This window comes from Plecotus auritus (assembly GCF_963455305.1).
Source record: "Plecotus auritus genome assembly, chromosome: 1".
NCBI lineage: Eukaryota > Metazoa > Chordata > Mammalia > Chiroptera > Vespertilionidae > Plecotus > Plecotus auritus.
In genome coordinates, this window is record NC_137770.1 from 50,111,359 (window position 1) to 50,137,616 (window position 26,258).

General features: G+C 49.0%; 1 protein-coding gene across 3 annotated transcripts in view; it reads left to right on the top strand.

The window, feature by feature from the left end:
- The window catches only part of IGDCC4 (immunoglobulin superfamily DCC subclass member 4), a 46,089-nt gene that overhangs the window by 766 nt on the left and 19,065 nt on the right, over window positions 1-26,258 (top strand). For all 3 annotated transcript variants that reach the window (XM_080644812.1, XM_080644813.1, XM_080644814.1), the window contains exons 2-5: window positions 8,332-8,682; window positions 9,323-9,464; window positions 15,965-16,101; window positions 17,419-17,559. In XM_080644812.1, coding sequence (XP_080500938.1) covers window positions 8,332-8,682; window positions 9,323-9,464; window positions 15,965-16,101; window positions 17,419-17,559 — 771 coding nt within the window. The remainder of the gene's footprint in view (window positions 1-8,331; window positions 8,683-9,322; window positions 9,465-15,964; window positions 16,102-17,418; window positions 17,560-26,258) is intronic.

A 26,258-nucleotide genomic window follows, 5' to 3' on the forward strand; every position in this document is an offset into this window, starting at 1 on the left:
GTGGTAAGAACACTCAACTTTGCCCAGAGGGTGTGGTCCCTGGAGCTGGTGTATGTGTAGGGGTAGTGTTGCTCCCCCAAACCCGGGGCCTGGAGTGGGCTGAGGGAGAGGGCAGGAAACCAGTTGCTTTTGTGGACGCATCCAATACTCACTCTCGGGATGGGACGCGTGTCACTCCGGCCCCAACCCCCAGGGGCAGATCAGAGAAGCGTGGCCGAGGTCAGCAAGGCCTCCTCCCGCCTCCCACCTCAGTGCAGGGTGGGGGTAGGAGTCAGAGTTGTCCACGCTGGAGAAAGGGCTGAGGACGGGTGACGGAGTCCCGAGTCGCTATGCCTAGGGTTCCTTCTTGCTCCCCTAGCCCTTTCGCTTTCTGTCCTGTGTGAGTTTGGGGGGCAGCCCAAGGGGAAGGTAGGTAGGTAGTAGGGCTGGGGAGGGGGAGGGGCTGCCTGCTTTGTTCGCCCAGTTCTTGCCTTCCCTTTGGAGGGGAGAGCTGAGGATGTGTCCGAGGCAAGTCGGGGAGGGACTTGGAGGCGGGATGGGGGGTGGGGAGGGGGATTTCTCTCCAGCTGCTGCGGCTTTCCAGAGAGACTCAGCCAAGCCACGTGGGAGGGAGCAGGGATGGCGGAGGGGGTAGGAGCCTTACCCTGTTCAACCCCAGGCCCATCTCCTGGACACCCAAACTGCGGGATCTGCTGGGACCCCTTCTCTCCCTACAAAGACACGCCCCTTTCTAGGCTGACTGCCCACCTGGCTGGAGGCCTCCAGGGAAATGGGGAGCTCGGGGTTGTCAGGTGAAGAGGGCAGAGCACATCCCCTGGAACCCAGGAGATAAGGAAAGGTTGTGCTCCCTGTCTCTGGCTTTTCCAAGAGCTCCAGACAACAAGGGCTCAGTGTCACCCGACAAAGCGGGGCCAGGGCTGGGAAGTGCACTGGAGCATTATGAATCCTGGTGGGGCCTCTGGCAAGGGGCTCGGTTTGCCTGGAAGACCTGGCCTCTGTCTGCTCCGGAGTGCACAAGGCAGTGGCAGGGACAGATCTGGGGCTCCCTCGACAGCAGTGTGTGGGGCTAAAGCAACTACTCTACCAGCCTTCAGGCCCCAAACCTTTGCTGTACAAAGCTCCGCCCCCTTGGGACACGCCTGTAGAGTTCTGTAGAGCCACAGTGATCTGGACCAAGGTTACTCATTCATTCATTCAACAAATATTTACTGAGTACTTATTATTATTATTATTTGGCTAGCATGTGCCCAGTGCCTAGAATATAGTAAATAAGGTGGCAGGCTTGGTCCCTGGTGCAAAGCTTCCAGTCTGGTGGGAAGAGACTGACAGGTACTCGGGAAAGGTTTCCTTCAGGAAGCAATGAGTAATGGAGCTCAATGCAGTGCCTGAGTTAGCCCTATAGAAGGAGAGTGGTGATGGAGGAAGTTTTCCAGAGAGAACAGCATGTGCAAACGCTCGGAGGTGACTTAGTTTGGACCATTGAATCTTCGAAGGTAAATCTGGCTGGAGTTTAGAGCACCAGGGGTGAGAGTGGAGCAGGTTGGGAAGGATGGGATGGGCCATGGAGTGTCAAGGGAGAAGGGGGAGGGGGCCTGGAACCAGCTTATGAAGGGCCTTGTAAGCCCCTCCAAGGTTTCTGAGGCCCCAGGAGCCTGTGGTGGGTTTTCAGATCAGCTTTGCATCAGCTCACTCCAGCCAGTGTGGAGAATCGACTGGGCAGGGCCGCGGCAGGAAGCTCTAGCTTCTTGGGAGGCTGTCCCAGTAATCCAAAGAGGATGGTGGCCACTAGAGTGGCAGCTGGGGTGGCCAGAGTAGCTGGATTCTAGAGATATTTAGAAAGAAGAATCAGTATGACTGGAAAATAAATTGAGTTCGTAGAAGGTGCGGGAGAGGGAAGTAAAAAGACACTTCAGCAGAATTAAGGGCTGGGTCAGGATAGTGCCTGCCCCTCCTCTAACACTTCTCTTGAATCAGAGACTGGGAACTGGGGAGACTTTTTTGTTGGCCTGGGGTTGGTGCTGGAATGTTTTGTGCGCTGTTTTCATCATATATAAGAAGTGGGGCTCTCGCTTTCACCTAGTCAGAGAGCCGGCAGTCAGTAATAGAAGGCCTCTAAGAACATGAAAACTGCTTTCTTCTCACACCGAAACTGCCCCCCTCCCATCCCTTTCTCAGTCTGGAGGCTCAGAGGCCAGCCTCAGTCAGTTATAGTATTGGGGTGGCCTTCTCTGACCCCATCTTGGAGTTTAGAAGCTAGGTGAAACGTGGTTTCTCTTAATAGTGAATCTTGTTTTATTATCCTCACCTGAGGATATGTTTTTGCTGACTGAGAGAGAGAGAGAGAGAGAGAGAGAGAGAGAGAGAGAACATTGACTGACTCCTATATGTGCCCTGACCAGGAATGAAACGCACAACCTTTTGGTATATGGAATGATGCTCCAACCATCTGAGCCACCCAGCCAGGGCTCAATAGTGAATCATATCCAGAAGTTATATAAACCCTCAGTGTATGTACTTTCATGGCCCAATTAATCACACATAATGTATAAATTAGCATTTCCCTTTTTTTCTCCTCAAGGTACCTCTTTCAAGTTAAGTGATCTCGAAATTAGAGCATCATCAAATGTCAGCACTGAAGGGAACTTAGAAATAATTTTCACATGAACCCATTTTACAGATGAGAAAACTGAGTGACTTCCCAAAGTTACATGAATAGGGACTGAGCTGGGGCTGGAACCAGTCTCCTGGCTCTTGGAACAGCCAAACTGCCCTGGGATTGGGTACACACATACTCTCCGCACTCCCCTCCCCTTCACATAAGAAGTTATTAACTTTGGGCTTGGCCCCCCTCAGTTGGTGTGTCTGGGCTCTGGAATCCACCCTTCTCCCCCAGTCCCCTCTTCCCACTGCCTTTTATTCAGCCTCCACTGTTTCTGAGGTACAGCAACCAGACTTGACACAGAATTCCAGATGCAGAACAGATGTCATTGCCAGGCCTGCCTGGGGGCTCCCAGCTCCCTGGGGTGGGAGAGAGAGGAGTAAGAGCAGTTCGGTGGGGGAGGCCCCAGCATGGTCAGAGGGGAGTGATTGGAGCTGCAGGGGAAGGAAAACCAGAGAGAGGATGTTCTAGGCCTGACATGCAGAGAAATGGAATCCTCATCTTCTGGGCTAGCTGGGCTGCCAGCTAGTACTGTCTTGCTGCTGAGGCTGAAGCATCCTTTGAATTTGAGGGTCTTTGAGGTCATTGGGGTCAGGAAACAGGTTCAATAAGCTCTCAGATGCAAGCTGGTGTAGAGACAAGACTTCTAGATAATTCGATAAGGGGCTCATGACTTTGTTGTGGAGTTTGGAGGACAGAGCTCTGGCAAGTGAGTGGAGCATACAGGTAGAAAAAGGTGAACACAGGAGAAAAATAGTATTAATCATACAAGGCATACAGCAAAACAGGTGAGGTAGTGAGCTCCCTGGTCCTGGTAATGTTTAAGTAGAGTCTCTGTCAGTGTGAATTTGCTGTTCTGTCTCTCTGCTTTTTAAGTATTTTGTGAGGTGTCTATGAGGTGCCACATAGTATGCAAGGCAGTTTCCACATATATTTTTCATTTAATCTCCAGTCCTGAGGGAAATGCCTATAATTTTTACAGATAAGGAAATGGAGGCTCAGAAAAGCATGAGGGGCTCTGTGTGTATGTTCTTGAGCATGTTCCGTGTGTGCACTCATGTGTTCAAAGAATATTTTTTGAGCACCTACAATGTGCCAGGCACTGTTTTAGGTACTAGGGATTTAGAAAGCTGACGAGGACATCATCTTGAGCTTGTGGCCTAGCTGGGGAGAAAAGCAAATAAAAAAGTTAGAATGATAACAATGATCAAGGTGCCCAGGGTCTTCTAGGGAAGAAAAAGGAGAGGCATCTAAATCAGTCTCCGGATGGCCCAGCTATTGTAGGGAGAGGGAACAGCAACATGCTTCCAGAGACCTGGAAGTGGTCTGGTCTGGTCTGGTGGGGACAGAGGTCTCAGGGAGCAGGAGGTAGGCAGCTGAGTGTGGCTTTGCTGTCAAGTCAGCTGAAGGGGGTGCTCCTGCTTTGCTGGTGTCCCAGGCAACCATCTGAAGCTCTCCTTCCAGCTGTTAGTGGGAGGGGCTTAGTGTGTGGTTAGGGAGGGGGCCAAAGTGGGGGGCAAGGAGGGAGGTTTCTGGAAAAAAACTGACTTGTGTCTCCTGGGAAAGGAGAGAGGGGATGGTGTCATGGAGAATTGCCCTGAGATCAAAAACAAGTTGTAAATCTGTTGGGCCCTGAAGTTCAGAAGTGACAAGGCATTGATGTTTGTGGCAAGTTCTTGGCTTAATTAAGGAGGCATCTGGCTTCATTCCCCTCCCCCCACCCTCCTCTTTCCTGCGAGTTCACTGAAAAATGGAACCCTGGCTCACGCCAGGCCCCTGCAAATCCCCCTAAACAGCATTGAGCTGACCCTGGGGCTCAGCAGCGTATCTCCTTTCTGTCTGCGTTCTAATTGGCCTCATAAAATCTAATTTATCCTGTAAATGGGTAAAATAATTTGTCAGAAAAAGGAGATTGAGAGATGGCCGTGGGGCTCCCAAGCATAACAGCTCTGCCATAGCAGCTCTGCGTCTCTGGCAGGGTCTCACCAAGGAGACAGAGGAGACTGGGAGAGGGAGGCCCCTCGAGGCAGAAAGCTGGCAGGCAGCAAGTGTCCACCGTGTCTGCCCCAGCCCTGAGAGGGGCAGCTGAGAAATGCTTGTGGGAGGGGCTTTGGGGGTCAGCCATGGTGGGAGGGCGGGGGGAGGCAGGAAAGGGCTGGCCACAAAGCCACTGGACAAACGATGCCCACTCCCCAGAGCATCACTTTTACGAAAAGATTTGATGGTGTGGAAACCACATTTATATTAAAACAAACATTGTTTGTAGTGAGCAGAATGCAAAATGTGCCAGAGGTTTAAAATAAAACCATTTCGGGCCGTCAGCAAGCCTCTGAGGATGCTCCTCTCTGCTGCTGGGCAAATTTTGGTGAAAATGAGAAATGTGGAGATTCTTTATTTTTAAAACTGTGGAAACAGAGGCTGAAAGGAGGAAAGTAATGGACCCAAGGTCATACAACAAATGAACCCAGGACTCCAACTTTAGGACTAGGTCAAGTCCTGGTCTACTAAGTCCCACTGTCCATCTAGGCAAGAGGAAGGATGGATTCCCAAGTGGCTGTGTGATGTGAGACTCAGGAAAAACTTCACCGGGGAAGACAGGGGCAGCTTCATGGAGGGCCAATGCCTGAGCTGAGTGCCTAAGGATGCATGTCTGGGCCACAGAGGTTGGGTGGGGCACGGAGGCAGAGAGAAACCTTTTATCCAGGAGCAGCCGCCTCCAAGAGAGGTGAGACCCTCCTCTGGGCCTCAGTTTCCCCTCTGTAAAGTGAGGAATCTCAGGCTTCCCACGGGGGCTCGGGTTCCGGGCACAGCCCTGTACCCTCCTAGGTTCTCTGCATGTTCATCACTGTTGGCTTCCCTGTTCTGCCTCGTTGGGTGCTGCTGGGCTCCTCAGAGGTGGGGAAGTCAGACATCTGCTGATCCATGAATATTCAGGAAGGGAACCGGAGCCTCCTCTGGGCTCCCCAGCCAGCCGCCCGGCCGCTCTGGCCGCTGTCCTGCTCGCCAGAGCCCAGGCTGCTGACATATCCAGCAGCTGCTCCGGCCCCAACTGTTCACATTGTTTGTTAAGCGCAGCAGGGATTTTCCAAGCCCCGGACGTGCTTTGGGGGGCGGGGAGGCTGCTGGAAGGCTCAGGGTTTCATGTCAGTGGGGTTTTTCTCCCCTGAACTCAAACTGACTGATTAGCGGCTGGAACCCAGCAATTGGAGGCCGCTGGGCTGAGAGCCCAGACTTGCCTGCGTTTGAATCTTAGAATCTCGGGTCTCAGAGATAGAAGGGACTGGATGTTGAGAACAGCCATTACCATTTGTGCAGCTCCTTTCAGTGCCTTTAAAGAATGAGCTCCCATTCCTTGATTGATGCTTATGAGGCTGGAGCCCTGACTTACATCACCTGGTTTAATCCTCCCAAGCCTGGTGATCTGCTTTTCATCTTACAGATGGGGAAACCGAGGCCCAGAAAGGTTAAGTGGCTTGTCACACAGCTGGTAGGTGGAAGAACAAGACTAGAACCTTGACCTTCTATGCCAAGGTCAAATACTCTTTCTACCACAACAAATGGCCTGCAATGATGTGAATGCCGATTTTGTTTCCCCAATTAGAATGGAAACTGGGTGAGGGCAAGGCTCCTTCTCCTCCCTGCCCCCACTGGTAATGCTGAGCCTAGCTGTGTAGTGGGAGGTGCCGGCTGAGCCTTTCTGATAGATTAAGAAAGCAGAGACTGGTTCAGGCCATGCCTGTCTGTCCTTCACACGGTAGCATCAGAGCCACGGCCTCCCTATCTTAGCCAGCTTGCACTTCTCCCCTCAGTCTTGTTCTTCTTTGAGGATAGTGGGAAGGGAGCCCGGGGACAGACAGGGGATCTAAGTGGAGGTATATGTGTCCAGGTTTCAACGAGTGTGGCAGAGCCTGGGGTGCATGTGTTCAGGTGTGAAAGGTTGTATCTACAGTTTGTGTATATGTTCAGAGGATGCTCTATGTTTCTTCAGCAATAGGTATGTCTAGTTCATTAATAATCCTAAAATCACAGAATTTCAGACATCACCCCTACATTTGAGTAAACTAAGTTGAGAAGGAGAAGTGACTGGCCCAAGGCCACACAACTAGACTATGACAGAGCTGGGTCTAGAACTGAGGGTCCCTGATTTCGTAGCCATTATGCTTTCTGTATGCCCCACATGGCTCTGTCAGGCCGGACCTGCCTTGTAATGAGTATGGGCCATTGTCCCTGGTTCACTCTGATACCTCATCCTGCCCTGAAGGAAGGAGTCAGGCCAAATGATAAGATGTTGGGCCATTGAGCTTTTATGGGACAGAGAGGCAGCAGGTCACCCTCTGGGAGACACACTGGGAGAACCAGTTTCTCTGTGAATGATGGCTCCTGGGCACTGCTGAAATGTTGGTTAATATAGATTGGCCATCGTGTATTTTTGTTTTGAGATGGCATTTCCTCCCGCCATTGTTCCCTTTGTGACAAGGACAGTGCTGGAGCTGCAGGCTCTCCTGGTGCCTCTGGAGGCTGGGTTCTGGCTCTGGCTTGCTGCGTGGTCCTGGGGAAAGGAGCTGCAGGAAGGAGTGCCTAGCTTCTCCAGCCACTGGGGCAGAAGTGGGTAGGGCTGTAGTGGTCAAGACGATCTGCAAGGTTTCAGGGGAGGGAGTGACATCACTGGGCCCCCGTTCTGTGCCACTGTGCTGTACTCCTTCCCACACATCATCTCATCCAGTGCTCACAGCAGCCTTATCAGGAAGCCATCACTGTGTCTTTTTTGTGGGTTTTAATATATATATATATATTTCAGAGAGAAAGGGAGAGGGAGAGAGAAATAGAAACATTAAGATGAGAGAGAATCATTGATCAGCCGCCTCCTGCACACCCCACACTGGGGATCAAGCTCGCAACCTGGCCATGTGCCCTGGCCAGGAATGAAACCGCGACCTCCTGGTTCATAGGTCGATGCTCAACCACTGAGACACACCGGCTGGGCTGTCTTGTTTTTCATTGAGATACAATTCACATACCATAAAACTCACCCCTGAAAGTGTACACATCAGTGGTGTTTAGTATATTCACAAGTTTGTGCAACCATCACCACTATCTAATTCTAGAAATTTTCATCACTTCAAAAAGAAACACTGTATATCCCTTAACCGTCACTCCTCATTCTTTCCTCTCCCCCATCCCTGGCAACCATTAATCTACTTTCTGTCTCTATGATTTGCCTATTCTGGACATTTCATAATAATGAGATCGTGCAGTATGCCGCATTTTGTGACTGGCTTCTTAGCATAAAGTTTTCAAGGTTCATTCACGTCGAAGCACATATCAGTCCTTCATTCCTTTTGGCGGCTGAGTAATGTATTTATCATTCATCAGGTGATGGGCATTTGGTAGTTACCTTATTGCCTATTATGAATAACGATGTTAAGAACTGTGTATTTTAGTGGGTGAGGACATTGAGCAGCTGGGGAAGGTGGGCACGGAGAAGTGCAGCAGTTTGCCCAAAATCACAGTTAGTAAGGGACAGAGCCAGGATCCAGACTCAAGTCTTCCAATGAGACCTCTTTCTCCACAATTAGCTCCAGGCCCTGCGTGGTTGGGTGACTCCGGAGCTGGGACCTGGGGGAGGTGGGAGGACACATACTGATGGCCCTGGTGTCCCCTCCTCTACGCAGGGGAGCTGCCGTTGCCCCAGGAGACAACCGTGGAGCTGAGCTGTGGACCGGGGCCAGTACAAGTGGTCCTGGGCCCAGAGCAGGTGGCGGTGCTGGACTGTAGTCTGGGGACTGTCGCTGCCGGACCCCCCACCAGCGTCACGTGGAGCAAAGACGGAGGTGCCCTGCTGGAGCACAGCCACCTGCGCCTGCTGCCCAATGGCTCCCTGTGGCTGTCCCAACCACTAGCACCCAATGGCAGTGCTGAGGCAGCCCCTGGAGCCTCCGATGTCATCGAGGGCAGCTATTCCTGCCTGGCCCATGGCCCACTCGGAGTAGTGGCCAGCCAGGCTGCAGTGGTCAAGCTCGCCAGTAAGTGCCCGTATCTGGGGACTGAGCTAGGACCCGGGAGGCCCGGGGTGTGGGAAGTGGGATCCTGATTGTTACCTGCACAAAGGCCTCTCTTTTCACCTCAGGCCCCTTCCCCTGCCTCCCTGGTATTGTCGGCTTCACTGTTCATTAGTCCCATTTCTCCACTCCTGTTCTTGCTCCTTTTCCTTCCCATGGAGTTTGAGAGTCTAAAATTGTGCTATCTTCCAGGAAGCCTGCCAGAGGGGCTTATAAGAGTATGGGAGGCACAAAGGTGGCTCTCCAGAGAGCTCCCCACCTCACAGTAGGTGGAGTATGTGGAGTCAAGCCCCACTGTCCAGTCCACCCTTTGGGGCTCTCAGGAGGTACAGATCACCATGAAATAATTTTCAGGGCAGAAAAAGCGTCTTACTGTAGGCTGACCATGATTCTGATGTTAAGCCTGGGGACTTTGGAACTCACAGCATCTGACCAGTAATGACCACTCTTACCATCTCCAACTGTGTCTCTGTTGGTCTGAATTTACTCTGCTTGTATTCTGTCACCTGTGTTTCTCGTGTGTGTTTCACTGTCTGTGCACGCGGTGGCCTGTCTTCCCTGTCCCTCTCCTGTCCCTTCCTGTGTGTCACTGTCCCATCCTCAGCACTCGCAGGCTTCTCTCTGCACCCCGAGTCTCAGACAGTGGAGGAGAACGGGACAGCTCGATTTGAGTGCCACATTGAAGGGCTGCCAGCACCCATCATTACTTGGGAGAAGGACCAGGTGACAGTGCCTACGGAGCCTCGGTGAGTGCCCTGTAGGGGAGTGGAGACTGGGGCCCAGTGGGCAGGCCAGGGAGGGCTCAGGGATTCTTAGAGGCAGGAAGCCTCCATTTGCCGAAACTGACTTAGGAGCCAAACACTGCCTGACTCTCAGCTCATTTCTGGTCCACGGAGAAGTCGGGCAGGAAGTTTTTGCTCCCTGGGAGGAAAACCACCCCCTAAGCTATGGAGCTTGGGTGGGGAGTAGTGATAGAGTCCTTCAGAGCATCTCTAGTCCAACCACTTGCTTTACTAAGAACCTCAGGACCAGGGAGGAGCTGTGGTTTATCCAAAGCCACACCATGAATCTTTGGCAGAATGTTTATTTGTTCCAGGCCCCAAGCCTGCTGGAAAGGTCTTCTCTTTGCAAGGTTCTTCTGGGGTTTCTACCTTTCTTCCTCTCTCGGGTCATCCAGTAGCATCTGATAAGTGGGTTGTGGAGGTCCTTCCTGTTTCAGCCTCCTCTCTCCCCATGAAGCCAATGGGCACATGGAGCCATGCCAGGGAAGCGTTTCTAAGGTGGAAAAGAAGCAGAGGCTAAACCCTCTTGAGGCCTCCTGGGTAGGCCCAGGTGTACCTGCAGCGTGACCAGAAAGCATGAGGCTCATTCACATCTGAGCTGATCTCATGACTCGGTTGTCATCCCATGGATTCTTACATCGACGGAAATGTGGCTCCACAGGCCTTTCCAGCCTCTGGCTACCTCTAGCCGTCTAGCCGTAGTTTCCACCTCACTCTCTCCTGGTGGAGGTGGGGTTCCCTCGGCTCAGAAACACTGGTTTTCAGATCTCCCTGCCCTGGGACTAACCTCTCTTGAGTGTGTTAGTTGTCCCAGATCTTCCTACTTTTGCCCATGTCTAGGTAGAGGTGAAACTTCTAGGTAGAAAAACCACAGGACACATCTCTGTAACAGTTGTGAAGGAGAAAGAAGGGAGAGAAGTCAAGATATAAGCCCCCATGTTGACTTTGGTGATTGGTTAGCTCCACTGGTCCTCAGCAAGTCACTTCTCACTTAAGGGGGTGGGGGGGAGGGAATGAAAGGATTGGATTAGATCATGGTTTCCCAAAGTGTGTTCTTTGTAGAACATTAGTCCCAAAAGAGACTTTTTTTTTAGGTGGGGGGCGGGGGGAACTATTCTATAGTTAAGGTCAGGAAATTGCCTATAAATCTCTCTCTTGGAATTGACAAGGCACTGAGAAGTCCTGTATAGAAAAACTGTTTAGCTTGTTTAACCAGACACTTCCTAGACTCATCTACCCAGAGCCCCTCTTGCAACATTCCACGAATGAGCATTCTAGGAAGTGGGCCACAGGAATACTGACATTTTAAGTTCTATGCCTTCCAAATGTGGGGCTGCTCACTGCTATCTGGTGGTGCTTGCTGGGAGTTGGTGGGATAGAACCAAGTGAGAGCCTACTCCTGGCAGGCACCTTCCCCAACCCCCCCCCCCCCCCCCCACAGAGAATGGGAGAGAACAAAAACCACTTAATGAGAGCTATGTTTTCTCACTTAACCCTTCACCCTTCGAGGTAGGTATTTCTTATTTTTCATGTTATCCTCTTTTAGTGTATATTCCTAGAAAATGCATTTTCAAATTCATATAAATAAAAAAGAACAAAGATTACTCATCATCCTGTCACCCATAGAAAGCCACTTTTAGTTTTGATGTTTATCCTCTGGACTTTCCCCCTGCATCTTTATACATATTCTCTTTAGAAATTGTACATATTGGTTTTTTTGTTCGGTCATTTATTTATTTATATTATTTCAGAGAGGAAGGGAGAGGGAGAGAGAGAGAAACACCAATGATTAGAGAGATCATTGATCAGCAGCCTCCTGCATGCCCCACACTGGGAACCGAGCCCACAACCCAGGCATGTGCCCTGACAGGGAATTGAACCATGACCTCCTGGCCCATAGGTCGACACTCAACCACTGGCCATGCTGGCCGGGCTCAGTCATCTTTGTGTGTGTGTGTGTGTTTTTCCCAAAACAAATATGGGGTTATATTTCAACTTTTACTTTTTTTTTTCTTAACACATAATAAACATCCTTCTAGGTCTGTGCATATGGCTATGGCAGATATTATTATCCAAATTGTTAAATGAAGGAACTGAAGATCAGAGACAGGAATACCTTGGCCCAGGTCACACAGCTAGTATCCAGAGTGTTGGATGCCAGAGCATGGCATGGATGGTACCCAAGCCTCTCGTGATTTGAGGGTTGCGGTGGGGCAGCTGCAGTGTCTGAGGAAGTTCCCCTGCAGGTGGGCTTAGAGATCGGGGGGTCCAGCTGTGGCTCAGAGCAGAGAAGTTCTTTCCCCAAAGTTTCTGAGCAAGCAGTGGGATTCAGACCTCACCTCCCAGCATCTAGTTCAGGCACCATTCCATGAAGCCACAGGCCTCTCCCAGGAGCCTGGAGCTGCCAGTTCCTGAGCTCTGGGAGTGTTTGCCCCCAAGTCCTCTGAAAAGTGATCCTCGTCTATAAATAAGCCAGGCTCACATGTCCTAGCACATTGTGTGGGGGGAATAAAGAAATGTCTAAAACAGCAACTCGATTATGCCCAAGGTATGTATTTTTATACATGCCCAGATATAGTACATGTACAAATATGCTATTCATAAACTCAGCCCAGTGGTTTGAAGGAGACCATATGCCTTGGTGTAGGGTGTGCACATGTGCAGTTAATAAATGCACTCAGCCAGGGTATATGTGCATATTTTTGAAGCTGATGGTGAAGACTAGACCCTAAGGCAATTCCCTGGCACTTAAGCTAATTTCTAATGATAGGGGATAATTTTTCTTCCATGGGAACCAGTCATCAATGAGAGTAATGTTTTCCAAAATCCAGGCATTCATAAACCTCCTTTATAATGTTGGCTGTCCCTAAACTATTTATACAATCACTTACTTAATACATTTCTTAGAATCAACTCTCTCTTTTGTAACTTAACACATACTAAAAAGAAACATTATCTCACTGCAGTAAAATGGAAAACCAGCAATACTTACCATAAATAGAAGGTGGCCATAAAAATAAATACATAAGCACTGGAATAAAAAAATGTGTGTCTGGATCCATTTGAAGTCATTTTGTTATTGCCATTCACTCACACTTTAAAACATGGTGCTGATGGACTCAAATTCCATGGGCTCCTTCATCCAGTCTTCCGCCCCGGCCATCTCCCAGTGTCCATCGAGTCTGTCAACATGGTGTGACCCTCAGCTAGTGTCCTTTGCCCCAGGGGCATCTCTGTAGGGCTTAGGGTGAGGCTCTTTGGCCTCAGGAAACTCAGAGCAGCTGTGTCATTTCTTCTGCGTTCCTGAATCCCTGGGCCCAGGTGGCCTTTCTGGGGAGTGGGGCTGCAGGCTCAGTCTCAGGCTTGGAAAGAGAATTCCTCCCTTTTGGATAGAGGTTGCTTTTCATTCTATAAGTAGCTATTTTGTTTTATTTGAAATTTGAATTAATTTTTAAATGATAAACTATGCTAACTTTAAGGGGGGGGAAATCATCTACCAGCTGAACACAGACAGCTATTACCATTTTTGAGTATTCCGGTCTTTTTAAATATGTGTGCCATTTACACCATTGTGAAGATGTGTTTAGAGTTTGTGATTGGTAGATGTTTATATCCATTATCTGATGTGAGTTCATAGACATTAAAAGGGTTAAGGTTGCCTGAACCGGTTTGGCTCAGTGGATAGGCATCGGCCTGCAGACTGAAGGGTCCCAGGTGCGATTCTGGTCAAGGGCATGTACCTTGGTTGCGGGCACATCCCCAGTGGGAATGTGCAGGAGGCAGCTGATCGATGTTTCTCTCTCATCGATGTTTCTAACTCTCTATCCCTCTCCCCTCCTCTCTGTAAAAAATCAATAAAGTATATTTTTTTAAAAAGGGTTAGGGTTGTGAAGGAGGCAAGACAGAAATTATTTAACCCATTTTTCAGATGAGAAGCTGAGGCGCAGATATGTGATGTTACTTGCTAAAATGTTGGAGCTAATCTCTCCAATCTGCCACTGAGACTGGAGTTGTAGAACAAGGTGTACAAGACACATACTTATTTTAAAGTTTTATATTTCCAAACTAATAAACATACACCATAATTTTTTTTTAAAAAGCACAACAAATAAGTCCCCAGTAATCCCACTTCCAGAGAAAACCTCCCTGAGTGATGAGAGCTTTACCACCCTTGACTTTTTTGTGTATATCCTAACATGTCATTTATTTATGTTCCCAAAATAGAGTTGCTTCATAAACACTGTTTTGTGACTCTTTCCCCCACTAACCAATAGATCTTGGACCTCTCTCCAAGGACAGAGCTTCTAAAACCACATTTTAACCAAACAGGAAAGATTGTACATCAGTGGTGGGGAACCTTTTTTCTGCCAAGGGCCATTTGGATATTTATAACATCATTCGAGGGCCATACACAATTATCAACTTAAAAATTAGTCTGCTATATTTGGTCAAACATTTCATTAACTCACCCCTAATGCCTTGGCAGGGCCGGACCAAATGATTTCTCGGGCCGAATGTTCCCCACCCCTGCTGTAGATGAACACTAACAGTGGTTCTATTTCGCTCTGTTGGCCGTTGCAACAGCACACCTGAGGAAAGGTATTCATTCATACATTCAACACATAATTAAGGACATGTTACTTGTCAAATGAGGTATTAGCTCTTGGGTACCTGGAGCACAGTTTTTCTGGAAAGGCCAGGGAACCTTGGGGTTAAGAAGCGTGGGAAGCACGAAGGGTCTAGGAGGCCGAGTACATTAGGCAGAAGAAGCCTGGATGGGGATCGGAGCTTTGTTTCCCATATAAGTCCTGCTTGTCCTTCTCCACTTGGCCTTTCCCAAGAAATTTCCTGCAGCTGCAGGCTGGGTCCTGGCCCAACATTTTACTGCCATCCACACTTTGCCTCCTTGTCCCTTCTTCCCCACTAGCCCAGCACAGATGTGGGCAGCTGTTGGAGCTGAGGGAAGATGCTGGGGCATAGGTGGGTTGGCCTTTGGGGTGAGGGAGGGAGGATGCAGATTTCTGTTTTTTTCTCTACGTCTTTGGGCCAGAATTCTCTCCCAACACCCTTGAGTTAGTTCTCATCTCCTGTGTTTAGATTTTCTTATACCCCGTTTCCCCACAAGCTAAGGGATCTTCGCCAAATGCACAGCTGCCCATTTCCTCTTTGACCTTGGCCCAGCCTATCTCCAGGGGCCAGCACTGTTTGCTCTCTTGAGAAATTTGAACTCTCAGCCTCGAGCTGACCCTGCAAGCATCACAGTTGGAGGATTCAAGAGGACCCACTTATTCCCTATTTGGGCCAGAGCCCACCATGGACACATTTCCCTGCTTTGTCTGTCAAGCAAGGTCTCTCTGGGCCTTCCTAGCCTGAGCCATGTTCCAACCCTGTAACTCAGAGGGCAGAGAATACTACCCTCAGCCAGCCTGCTCCTCCTCAGTAACACTAGTCTACATGTTGACTGGGGCTTCCTGAGGACCACGTCCCTTCCATTGGCATTCTCAGCCACCTAAGGGCTGCTGAGACAGGCATGCGGGAAGAACATGGGATTTGGTACCAGAAGACCTGGATTCAAATTTTAACTCTGCTCCAGTTGTGAGGCTCTGCTCTCGAAGCCTTAGTTTTGTCGCCAATAAAATGAAGGTTGTGATCCCCTCTATTTCTTGGGCTTGTTTTGAGGGTCAGGTGAGAGAGTGTGAATAAAAGAGACTTCACCAGGGAAGGAAGGAGGTATAGAAGGTTGTATAATAAAAGTAAGTCCTGGCCCACTTTCAGCTCCCAGGATCCTAGGGCCCCCTCTTCAGAGACAACCACCATCACCAGGGACACTCAGTGCCAGCATATATGTGCACATATTCCCCCCCCCCACACACACACACTGTTCTGCACCACACACATTGTGGAAATCTTCCTGTATCGGCACACATGGAGCTGCCTCCTTTGTAGCAGCTGCCTAGCATTCCATTGTATGAATGTACCCAAACCGATTTAGGCAGTCCCCACCCTACAGATGGACTCTGGATTATTTCCAGTCTTTTGCTATTAAAGACAACGCTGGAGTGAATATTGTTAAACGTACATTTTTGTGTACATGTTTAAGAATATCTGTGGGATAGAGTCCTCAAAGTGGTGCTGCTGGGTCAAAAGGCACGTTCAGGTTTGAGTTGAAGATATCACCAGCTTGCCCTTGAAAGAGGGTGTATGGATTGGCATGGCCACTGACAAGGCAGGAGTGCCTTCCCCCCATTCCTTCATCCAAGTAGGGTGTATTTAACCTTTTGACCTTTGCATATCTGGTGAAGATGGTACCTTCTAGTTCTAATTTGCATTTTTAAAATGATGAGTGAGGCTGGAAAATGAGACACTGTAGATTTGCAGGTTGGAGTGAGGAGGCCCACTTTGGGCATGCTACTCTCCCTGTAGAGCTCCTGCCCACCTCACCGGTGCCTTCTTCCCTTCCCAAGGCTCATCACTCTTCCCAACGGGGTTCTCCAGATCCTGGACGTTCAGGAGAGTGATGCAGGCTCCTACCGCTGCGTGGCCACCAACTCAGCCCACCAGCGCTTCAGCCAGGAGGCCCTGCTCAGTGTGGCCCGCAGAGGTAAGGGGGCTCACTGTTGGGGGAAACCAGGGTGTTTCTGGAGTCAGCTTGGAGAGGCCTCAGAGGTCCAAGCCCTGCCTTCAAAGAGGTGATGGGGTATCACTCTCATCAGACAGGAGAGGTGATGAAGCCCAGAGAAGCAGTGCCACCCAGCAAGTCAGGGAGACACCTGGGCTGGATTCCCAATGTAGGGTTCCCTTCCTGTGGAGACCCTGTGTTCCCTTGGGCTGGTTGGAGCATCTAGGGCTGGGGGTAGGGGTGGGGAGGTAAGGCATCTGAGGAAGGGTGTCAGTGCCCTGAAGCCCTGGTCCCTGTCCCTCTGGTGGCTCAAGGAACTGGGGGGTTTACCCCTCGCTACTTGCTATGACCTGCAAATCCAGCTCCCCACATCTGGTGTTTCTGTATTTTCCATTTCTTGGAAAAGCTCATGTTCCAGGGTGATGCAATAGGAAGGTCACAGGCTTTGGGGTCAGAAAGACCTGATTTGAATCCTGGCATCTTTACTCACCATCTGTGTGACCATGGGTTGGTTATCGAATGTCCAGCCCTGGGAGGTTGTGAGAATATAGCTGAGCTGAGTGGAAAGTGCCTGGCACCTAACAGGTGCCCCTCTGATCTTACTTCAGGCCTCCCCCAAGGTCTCTCATTTGCCTCCCTTTGCCATGGGCATCTCCCCTGACTCCTGCCCTTCGGCACATCTCCTCCCATCCCCCAGTCCCTCCACCCTACTTTCTGGGGGCTTAGTTCCTGAGCTGCTCTGAATCTGGTTTGCTCTCCCTCCAGTGCCCGGGGTCTCTGCCTCCATCTGCTGGACAAAGCAGGTATTCACATGCTGACCCAGGGGACAAAGTCACACTGAGAACTTGGCAGGAATCAGTGCTCAGGGAGCTGCCAAGCCAGCAGAAACTCGAGCCCACCCCATACCTTTCGCACATGGGGACGGGAGACCCTTTGGAGAAGGGACTTGTCTAAGGTCACCCAGCAGGATTATGATGATAATAAGTGTTGGAACTAGGAACTATGACTGTTGACTCCAAGTCTACTCATGACCCTGACAGTCCTGGAGGTTGGGTTCAGTGTGGCAGGGAAGAATGGGGCGGTGTGTTGGAAACCAGGTTATTTCTCTCATGGCTCCAAGAAAAAAAGGTCCCAGTCCCAGTTCTGGTGAACTACATGGCTGCTTTCCCCATCTGTCAGATGGAACCCTGGCTGCTCCCTGCCCTACCTGCCTCGCCAGGGGCCCCAAGGGACGTACACATGTGAAGACACCTAATGGGCCTAATGGTAAGACTGCCTGCTGGTCTGCCCTCTCTCCAGGGTCCCTGACGTCTAGCGGGGGGCAGGACGTGGTCATTGTGGCAGCTCCAGAGAACACCACCGTGGTGTCTGGACAGAGTGTGGTGATGGAATGTGTGGCCTTTGCTGACCCCACCCCTTTCGTGTCCTGGGTCCGACAGGGTAAGTAGAGGGAGGGAACTGAAAGGGGGGGGAGGGGCGTGGCATCTCATGTGTCCACAAGTCACGGAGCTCTAAGGGTGACCACTTCATAGTCACAGCCTTTGGTGTGGCAGGAACTCCTCCCCCAGGGCCGGGTGTGGGCAGGGGACCTGGACAAACTTAATAATCAATCAGTGTAGCATGTTTCCTTTACAAGGCACGTTGAATTTGCCACTCATAAAATCGTTATTGAGACCTTACTTAATGTGGGCCCTGGGCTAGCTTCTCCCCCTTCCTTATGTCATTCCTCACAACAGTGTTGCAAGTGAGTATGGGAGCTGGAGCGGTGCCACACAGCCAGCGAGTCAGGTTGGAACCAGGCCTCCACTGCTACTCTGGTTAATCACAAAGCTGCCTCTTGGTCCACCCAGTGATCCCCGCCTTTGTGTGCCTGGCTTCCTGCTGGGCACAGTGAATAAAGTACCCGGATGAGAGCCACAGGGGCCCTCTGCACTCATAGTCTGGGTGAGGGAGATAAGACGCAGCCATGAAAGAAGCTTCACAGTGTGACGGTATCAGGCGGCAAGTGATAAGTGCCAAGTGGGACTGCGTTACAGGAGATGCTATCAGGGTAATGAGAGCGCTGGGCCAACCGTCACCTTGCAGTCTACTGAACACTCATACCTGCTCTCCCCCAGAGCCCCCAAGAGCCCTTGGAGGAGAGTGTAAGAAGTAAGGCGAGCCCCCAAATTCAGGGGTCCTGGTAGAACACAAAGCATACTCGGGAGCCAGGCAGCAAGGCAAATATCTTTCCTCCTGCAGGAGGGTGCGCAGCACAGGGTCTGGGAGCACACCCACACGGAGTCAGGTCTGCTCGGCTTTTTAATCCTGACGCATGTGACCTGTCCCTCACTCTTGATTGGAGCTCAGGCACACAGTCTTTCGTGATTAGCTAATTCAAAGGGAGGGGGTGGCCTTTGCCATTTCAAGATGGCGGCCCCTAGAAGAGCTGCAAGTCATGTGGCTAACATGGCCACTGCCAAGTCACGCAGTTCAAAATGGCAGCTGTCTAAACTGTTCTTTGACAGAAAAGATGACTTGTTTATCCTCACAATTCCCCCTCTTTTCCTTTTTTAAACTCTTTTCTTCAAACTCGGCTGACATCCATTGACTTTCATGCTCTACAGTGTCTAGAAGACTATTTTGCTGTTTGGTCAATGTGGTTTCAATTAACCTTTGGATAATACATGAGATGATGTAACATCCCATCACTGTAGCTCCTAATCAAAGGGGTGAATGTGGATACCATCGCTCCCTTCCACTTTCAAACCATTGCTTTAGTGGATCAGAGAAAGGGGCTCAATCCCAGGTTCCAGCTCACTCATCAGCTAAAGCTGCCAATGCCTTAGGGCTTAGTGACGTCCGTGTGCTGTGTTATCAGGGATGAACGTACAACGCTGGCCCCAACATTACACATCTTCCTTCTTTTTCTGCCAGAATCATATTCAAGGACAATCTGTTCTCCCAGGTCATACTGCTGGTGGCATCTAGCTATTCAGCTATCCCTTTAACTGCGTCTCAAGTATAGTTAACAAGCCTTTGCTGGTTATCCTATACTAGAGGCCCAGTGCACGAAATTCATGCATGCGTAGGGTCCCTAGTGGTTGTTGGCTGCTGTCCGGGGCCTCTCTTTCCTGGCTGCCCACTGCCAGCCAGGGCCTTCCTTCATTCTTCACTGCCCCCTGGTGGTCAGCGCACGTCATAGTGAGCGATCAAACTCCCAGTCAGACTCCCAAGGGGACACTTTGCATATTAGGCTTTTATATATGCAGATAATAAAAGGCTAATATGCAAATTGACCGAACGGTGGAACAACTGGTCGCTATGACGCGCACTGACCACCAGGGGGCAGATGCTTAATGCAGGAGCTGCCCCCTAGTGGTCAGTGCACTCCCACAGCTAACCTGCAGTCAGCCAACCTCCCATGGTCCCTCCCCCAAGCCGGCCGGTCCTAATTGGCCCCGATTGCTGGCCAGGCTGAGGGATCCCACCCGTGCACGAATTCATGCACCAGGCCTCTAGTAGAAAATATAATTAATCCAACCACATTCTTGTTTACAGCGGGCCACCAGCACAGGACAGATTCAAATCCTGCGGAAATCTGATTTCTAGCCTTAAACTCCTTTGGCACTCCTCCTGGAATCTGTGTACATATGGGAATCAAAGGAGCCCCCTGGACTCTCTCTCCTCTTCCTAGTCTCTCTGTCCGTTGAAAAAGGTTTACGATATGCCAATGTGAAAGGGATAGCCAATTGTATCAGAGCACAAGTCCCACTCCATTTACTGGGCAAGGCCGCAAGTAATGGTCCCCCATAACACCATCAGACATCAGCACAGGGTATCAACAGTGCAGCAGGATTGGCTTCTGAGGATATTTGGCCATTTACACATCTGGATAAATTTCTCATAAACTCTGAGTATTGAACGGCCCGCCGCTGAGAGGCAGGAGGTATAGTTTATGTCGGAGGTCGGGGGCCAGATCGTTTTGGGGGTCCTTGATCTTTTCCACTGTTGGATGGGAACAATAGGGAAAGAGTCTATAAGAAGCATTTCCCCAGGCGGTTTCCTTCTGGTACAAGGCAAGCACACATTCCGGCCCGCTACTATCTGAGGTACATCTGAATGGAAATAGGACCACTTGGGCCTCTAGCCTTCCTGCTGCACAAGCATAACAGTTGCTTTTATTTAGGGTGCATAAAGAATACTTAAGCCATTCCACCCAGGCGTTGGTTCCCTTATATCCTACTTCTATTTGCATGGTGGTGGCAGTGGCCTAGGGGATCTTGTCCTGTGACATTTATTCCTAAATCTAGTCCTAGTCAATCTTTTTACCTAAAGGCTGAAATATCCAAGTCATTCAAGTTATCTATAATCAATAACTTAACTGGGTAAGCATGATCTGGATAGTACACATTTCTCCAGCCCACATTGTAAGTCCCTGCAATTTGCCAGATCCCTAAAGCCAATAGAACTCAGTACGTGATGGTTATTAAGACAGCTCACAGTTTTTAGTGTCAATTTCAAGGGGATATGTCCTGGTATGGCTGTTCAAGTTGAGGTGTGTCCACCCTTAATCCGTGTGTGATGGGTCCAACCTCGCTCTGCAGTCTAATAGCAGTCTAAGCAAGACAAGGTAGGGTCCTTCCCAGGAGGGTTCCAACTTGCTTCCCTTCCAAGTCTTGATTAGAACAAATGTAGTCTTCCGGTCAATGGTGATGAACCGGAAACTCAAGAGGGCCTTGGGCCGAAACCGGTTTGGCTCAGTGGATAGAGCGTCGGCCTGCGGACTGAAGGGTCCCGGGTTCGATTCCGGTCAAGGGCATGTACCTTGGTTGCGGGCACATCCCCAGTGGGGAGTGTGCAGGAGGCAGCTGATCGATGTTTCTCTCTCATCGATGTTTCTATCTCTCTATCCCTCTCCCTTCCTCTCTGTAAAAAAATTAATAAAATATATTAAAAAAAAAAAAAAGAGGGCCTTGGGTCAGGAGGCCTTCTAATCTAAGGGAGATTAAAGTAGAAGAGATACCCAGTACATAGTTCTTAAGAAATTCGGTCCTGGAGAAACCAAGATGGCGGCGTAGGTAAACACCTAAACTGCTGCCTCACACAACAATTTCAAAACTACAACTAAAAGACAGAACGGACACCATCCAGAACCACAGGAAAGCTGGCTGAGTGGAAATTCTACAACTAGAAGGAAAGAGAAAAGCACACTGAGACTCAGAGGAGCTGCAGGAGGCAGAGGTACTGAGACGTGCGCGGAGAGGACTGGCAACTGAGTGCGCAGCTGGCTTTCTCAAGTGGGAGGGAGACAAAAGGTCCCGACTGCGCTGAACTCTAGTTCTGGGTGAGACTCTGGGGACCCAGACTCATACAGGGTGAAACTGGACTGTCAGGAAAGAGAAAAGCACACTGAGACTCAGAGGAACTGCGGAAGGCAGAGGTACGGAGGCGCACACGCAGAGAGGGCGGACAACTGAGTACGCGGCTGGCTTTCTCAAGCGGGAGGGAGACAAAAGCTCCCAAATGCACTGAACTCCAGTTCCGGGTGAGACTCTGGGGACCCAGACTCATTCGGGGAGAAACTGGACTGTCTGGCCGCGGGCGAACTCGAGGGCGGCTTTCTCTCAGAGGTGCTTGCAGCAATTACCGTGGGACACTGAGACACAGGGTGCCCTGAGACTCTGCCCCATCCAAGCTGAGCACAGAGGCTTTTGCAAGTCTTATCTCATAAGGGTGTCTCCAGCACAGAAGTTCTCCCAGCATAGACACCACTGATCTTCACAGCCAATTGGCCTGGAGGTCAGTTCCTCCCAGTGATACCAACAACAATCAAGGCTTAACTACAACGAGACAGTGCACACAGCCTACAAAGGGGTGCACCAAGAGCATCCACCTCAGGTAACTGGGGAGGCTGAGCCACTGGACCCTATAGGACACCTAGCACACAAAGCCACTCTATCAACTCAGGGAAGCAGCCAAAATGCAGAGACAAAGAAACAGGTCACAAATGAAAGAAATGGAGGAAAGCAAATGACTGGATATAGAGTTCAAAACCACAGTTATAAGGTTTTTCAAGAATTTTCTAGAAAAGGCTGATAAATTTAGCGAGACCCTCAAGGATATGAAAAAGGACCAACTAGAAATTAAGCATACACTGACTGAAAAAAAAAAATTGTATACAGAGATCCAACAGCAGACTAGAGGATCACAAGAATCAAGTCAAAGATTTGAAATACAAAGAAACAAAAAACACTCAACTGGAAAAGCAAAAAGAAAAAAGAATCCAAAAATATGAAAATAGTGTAAGGAGCCTCTGGGACAACTTCAAGCGTACCAACATCAGAATTATGGGGGTGTCAGAAAAAGAGAGAGAGCAAGATACTGAAAACCTATTTGAAGAAATAATGACAGAAAACTTCCCCCACCTGGTGAAAGAAATATACTTACAAGTCCAGGAAGCGCAAAAAACCCCAAACAAAAGGAATCCAAAGAGGACCACTCCAAGACATATCATAATTAAAATGCCAAGAGCAAAAGACAAAGAATATTAAAAGCAGCAAGAGAAAAACAGTTAGTTACCTACAAGGGAGCACCCATACGACTGTCAGCTGATTTCTCAACAGAAACTATGCAGGCCAGACGGGAGTGGCAAGAAATATTCAAAGTGATGAATAGCAAGAACCTACAAACAAGGTTACTCTACCCAGCAAAGCTATCATTCAGAATTGAAGGGCAGATAAAGAGCTTCACAGATAAGAAAAAGCTAAAAGTTCAGAAAAAGCTAGAGTTCATTACCACCAAACCATTATTATATGAAATGCTGAAAAGTATTCTTGAAGAAGAGGAAGAAGAAGAAAAAGGTAAAGATAAAAATTATGAACAACAAATACATATCTATCAACAAGTGAACCTAAAAATCAAGTGAATAAAAAAACTGATGAACAGAATAAACTGGTGAATATAATAGAATCAGAGGCATAGAAAGGGAGTGGACTGACAATACTCGGGGGGAAAGAGTTGTGGGGGGTGCAGGAAGAGACTGGACAAAAATCATATACCTATGGATGAGGACAGTAGCGGGGAGGTAAGGGCAGAGGGTGGGGTGGGAACTGGATGGAGGGAAGCTATGGGGGGAAAAAGAGGAACAATTGTAATAATCTGAACAATAAAGATTTATTAAATTTTAAAAAAAGAAAGAAATTTGGTCCCTAGTTTCCATCGTAGGAAGATCTTGAGGCATTCCAGGGCCTATTGGAATCACCTACAGCCAACTCTAGGTTAAAAAAAAACACACACACAGAAAAACTTTTCTTTTTTAAAAAAATATATTTTTATTGATTTCAGGGAGGAAGGGAGAGGAAGAGAGAGATAGAAACATCAATGATGAGAGAGAATCATTGATCAGCTGCCTCCTGCACACCCTCAACTGGGGATTGAGCCCAAACCCAGGCATATGCCCTTGACTGGAATCAAACCCACGACCCTTCAGTCCCCAGGCCAATGCTCTATCCACCGAGCCAAGCCAGCTAGTGCCAGAAAAACTTTCCTTAAAATTTAAACCCTACGAAGGTTGTCAAACTCATTCTGTCAAAAGATTATATATCATTCAAAGTGATAAGAGGGTATTAAACACAAACATAAGCTAGTAAAACGTCAATTCCCACAACTAAGATTATTTTTTACAGGTTGAGAACCGCTAGCAGGGTTGCCTAAGACCATCGGAATACACAGATATTTACATTACGATTCATTAACAGTAGCAAAATTACAGTTACGAAGTAGCAACGAAAATAATTTTATGGTTGGGGGTCACCACAACATGAGGAACTGTATTCAAGGGTCGCGGCATTAAAAAGGTTGAGAACCACTGCTTTAAGTTATCAAGACTTCGGAAAATTATGTATAGGCCTGTGAGGCTGGAGAAAAGGGCAGGGGAAGAAGGGATCAGGCCCCACAGCCTGTTCCCCCTCTAGCTGCTTGGATTCAAAACTGCCACATTTTTCCTTAGTGATAACATGCTAATGAGTTCAACTTCTGATATTATCAGGACTGTTAAGTAAAGAAACTGTTCTTTGGGAAGAGGGTGAGAATGCTGGCCTTGGGATCTAAAGGCTCAGTGAGGGGTCCCTTCCTTTTTCTCTGTGACCAATATGCTCCCTTTCCCAGGTAGCCATACCCGACCTTTGAATCATTCCCCCTTCTTTTCCTGGGAATAGTATTCCCAAGATAGACATTAACTCGGGTCTACATGTATACTTGTGGGCCCAAAATAAGCGTAGCTGTTCAGCTAAGCCACGTGGGTCTTCCAGCAGAGGTTTTAACTCTTTCTTCTCCTCCCTCTCCCCCTCCTCCTCCTCCTTTCGAAACCTAGAAAAGCTGGTTCCTGGTGGTGCAGAGGCCTCAGGCCAGTTGGAGCCTTATCAGGACAGCCCTCCTCCTGAAGGGGAGGCTGGGATTGTAAATCGCCATCTTGGATGTTCCCTCCAATTGTCCATAGGTCACATAGGGAAAGGAAGGCAAGGCAAGGGATCCCCCTTCTCTGTCTGCCCTTGTTCTCTTTTAGGCTTCTCTACTTTTACAAGGAGAAGGACGACTGGCCCCTTCCTCCAACAGAGAGCATAGTCAATCTTCTCTTGAGTGACTGGACTTTTATTATTAACATATTTATAATTATCACTGAAAAGCTTTATCATAAATCCTTCATTTTAGTTACATCTATTTATTATATCTTAACAACTTTGAGATTTTAAAGCCAATTATTACCTAAAGCATTTTATTGATCAATTTTGTAAGAGGGATAACTCAATGTGAAGGTACTATTTTGTTTTTCTTTATAAAAACAGGAGTAGCCCTGCTTCACTGTTACAGGGTACTTCTACAGATCTGTTCCTCCCAGTGTTATGGGGAAAAACAGAACACTGGGGACTAGTTATAGTTATGGGAAATATTAATTATGCTGTTAACCATGATTGCCCTTTCTGTTCAAAGAAAGGACATACCAACCTGGCTGGGAGTCATATGCCCCCCGGGACCTGGGAGTCACCCTTGGAATATGGTCCATCCTCATTCAAGAACTGCTCATTATCATGGAAACATTAACCTTATTGCCCAACCCAGCCTGTTTAGCTTACTTCCCCATGTAATTTTTGTCCCTATATTCATAAACCAGGGAAGAGCAAACTAAAGTCCTTAAAAGATAGGAAGCCAACATTACATTACAGACACACAGACAGAAATCACACTAGTTAAGAGTTTCTGGGGTCTAACACCCTGAGAGGGAGAGGAGGAAGAGTCCACAAGATAAAAAATTCTTGGCAGCTGCTGGGACTTTCCTGCAGTCTCTGTCACGTGTTCAGCCTTACCACACATAATTGGGTTTCCCCAAAGCGGGACTTGCCCCATCTTTAAACAAATTAAACGAACAAGAAAGAGACACAAAACATCAACAAACACTCTTATACAGGTGTGTGCAACACACTGAAAGTTTACACCACAAAATGTCCTGCATTAAGAACCACTAAAGCAGAGAAATGTCTTCTGTCCCTGGTTCGGGAACTGCCCCTCCCCAGAATCTCAGCATTCTCCCAATGGACTATTCCGGGGGAATGTATTCCCTAGGCCTAGAATTTCTGTTTCCCATTCTCAGCATGTCCTTTGTGACTATGTACTCAACCCCCATGTTGGAGGTTTTTTGTCCCCAAGATCTGCTTTGTCCCTCTCTGGCCACTTCCCTCTCAGGAGAACAGAACCACAGATCAGAACTCCATACTCACTTTATGTCCAAGACATCCCAGTCACATATACCCGACCTCTGAGGATACCCAATCACCAAAGTAGTACTCAGTCCAATTTCCCGCCTTGGCTCATGCATGAGGTTACCTGATTGCCGAGGTTCTTGCTTGGGCCCTTCATGTGTTGCTGGCTGACTCTCGATCCCAAGCTCATAGTCGGCCCAGGGGTGATGGCTGTCCCTCCTCACCCAGGCCGCTGCAACTTGGCAGCAGGGCACACCTCCTCAGGAGAGGGGTCCAATTTCCCCCGTGATGACAAATGGTATCCCGGACAAGCCCCCAAATTGTAAGAAATAAGGCGAGCCCCCAGATTCAGGGGTCCTGGTAGAACACAAAGCATACTCGGGAGCCAGGCAGCAAGGCAAA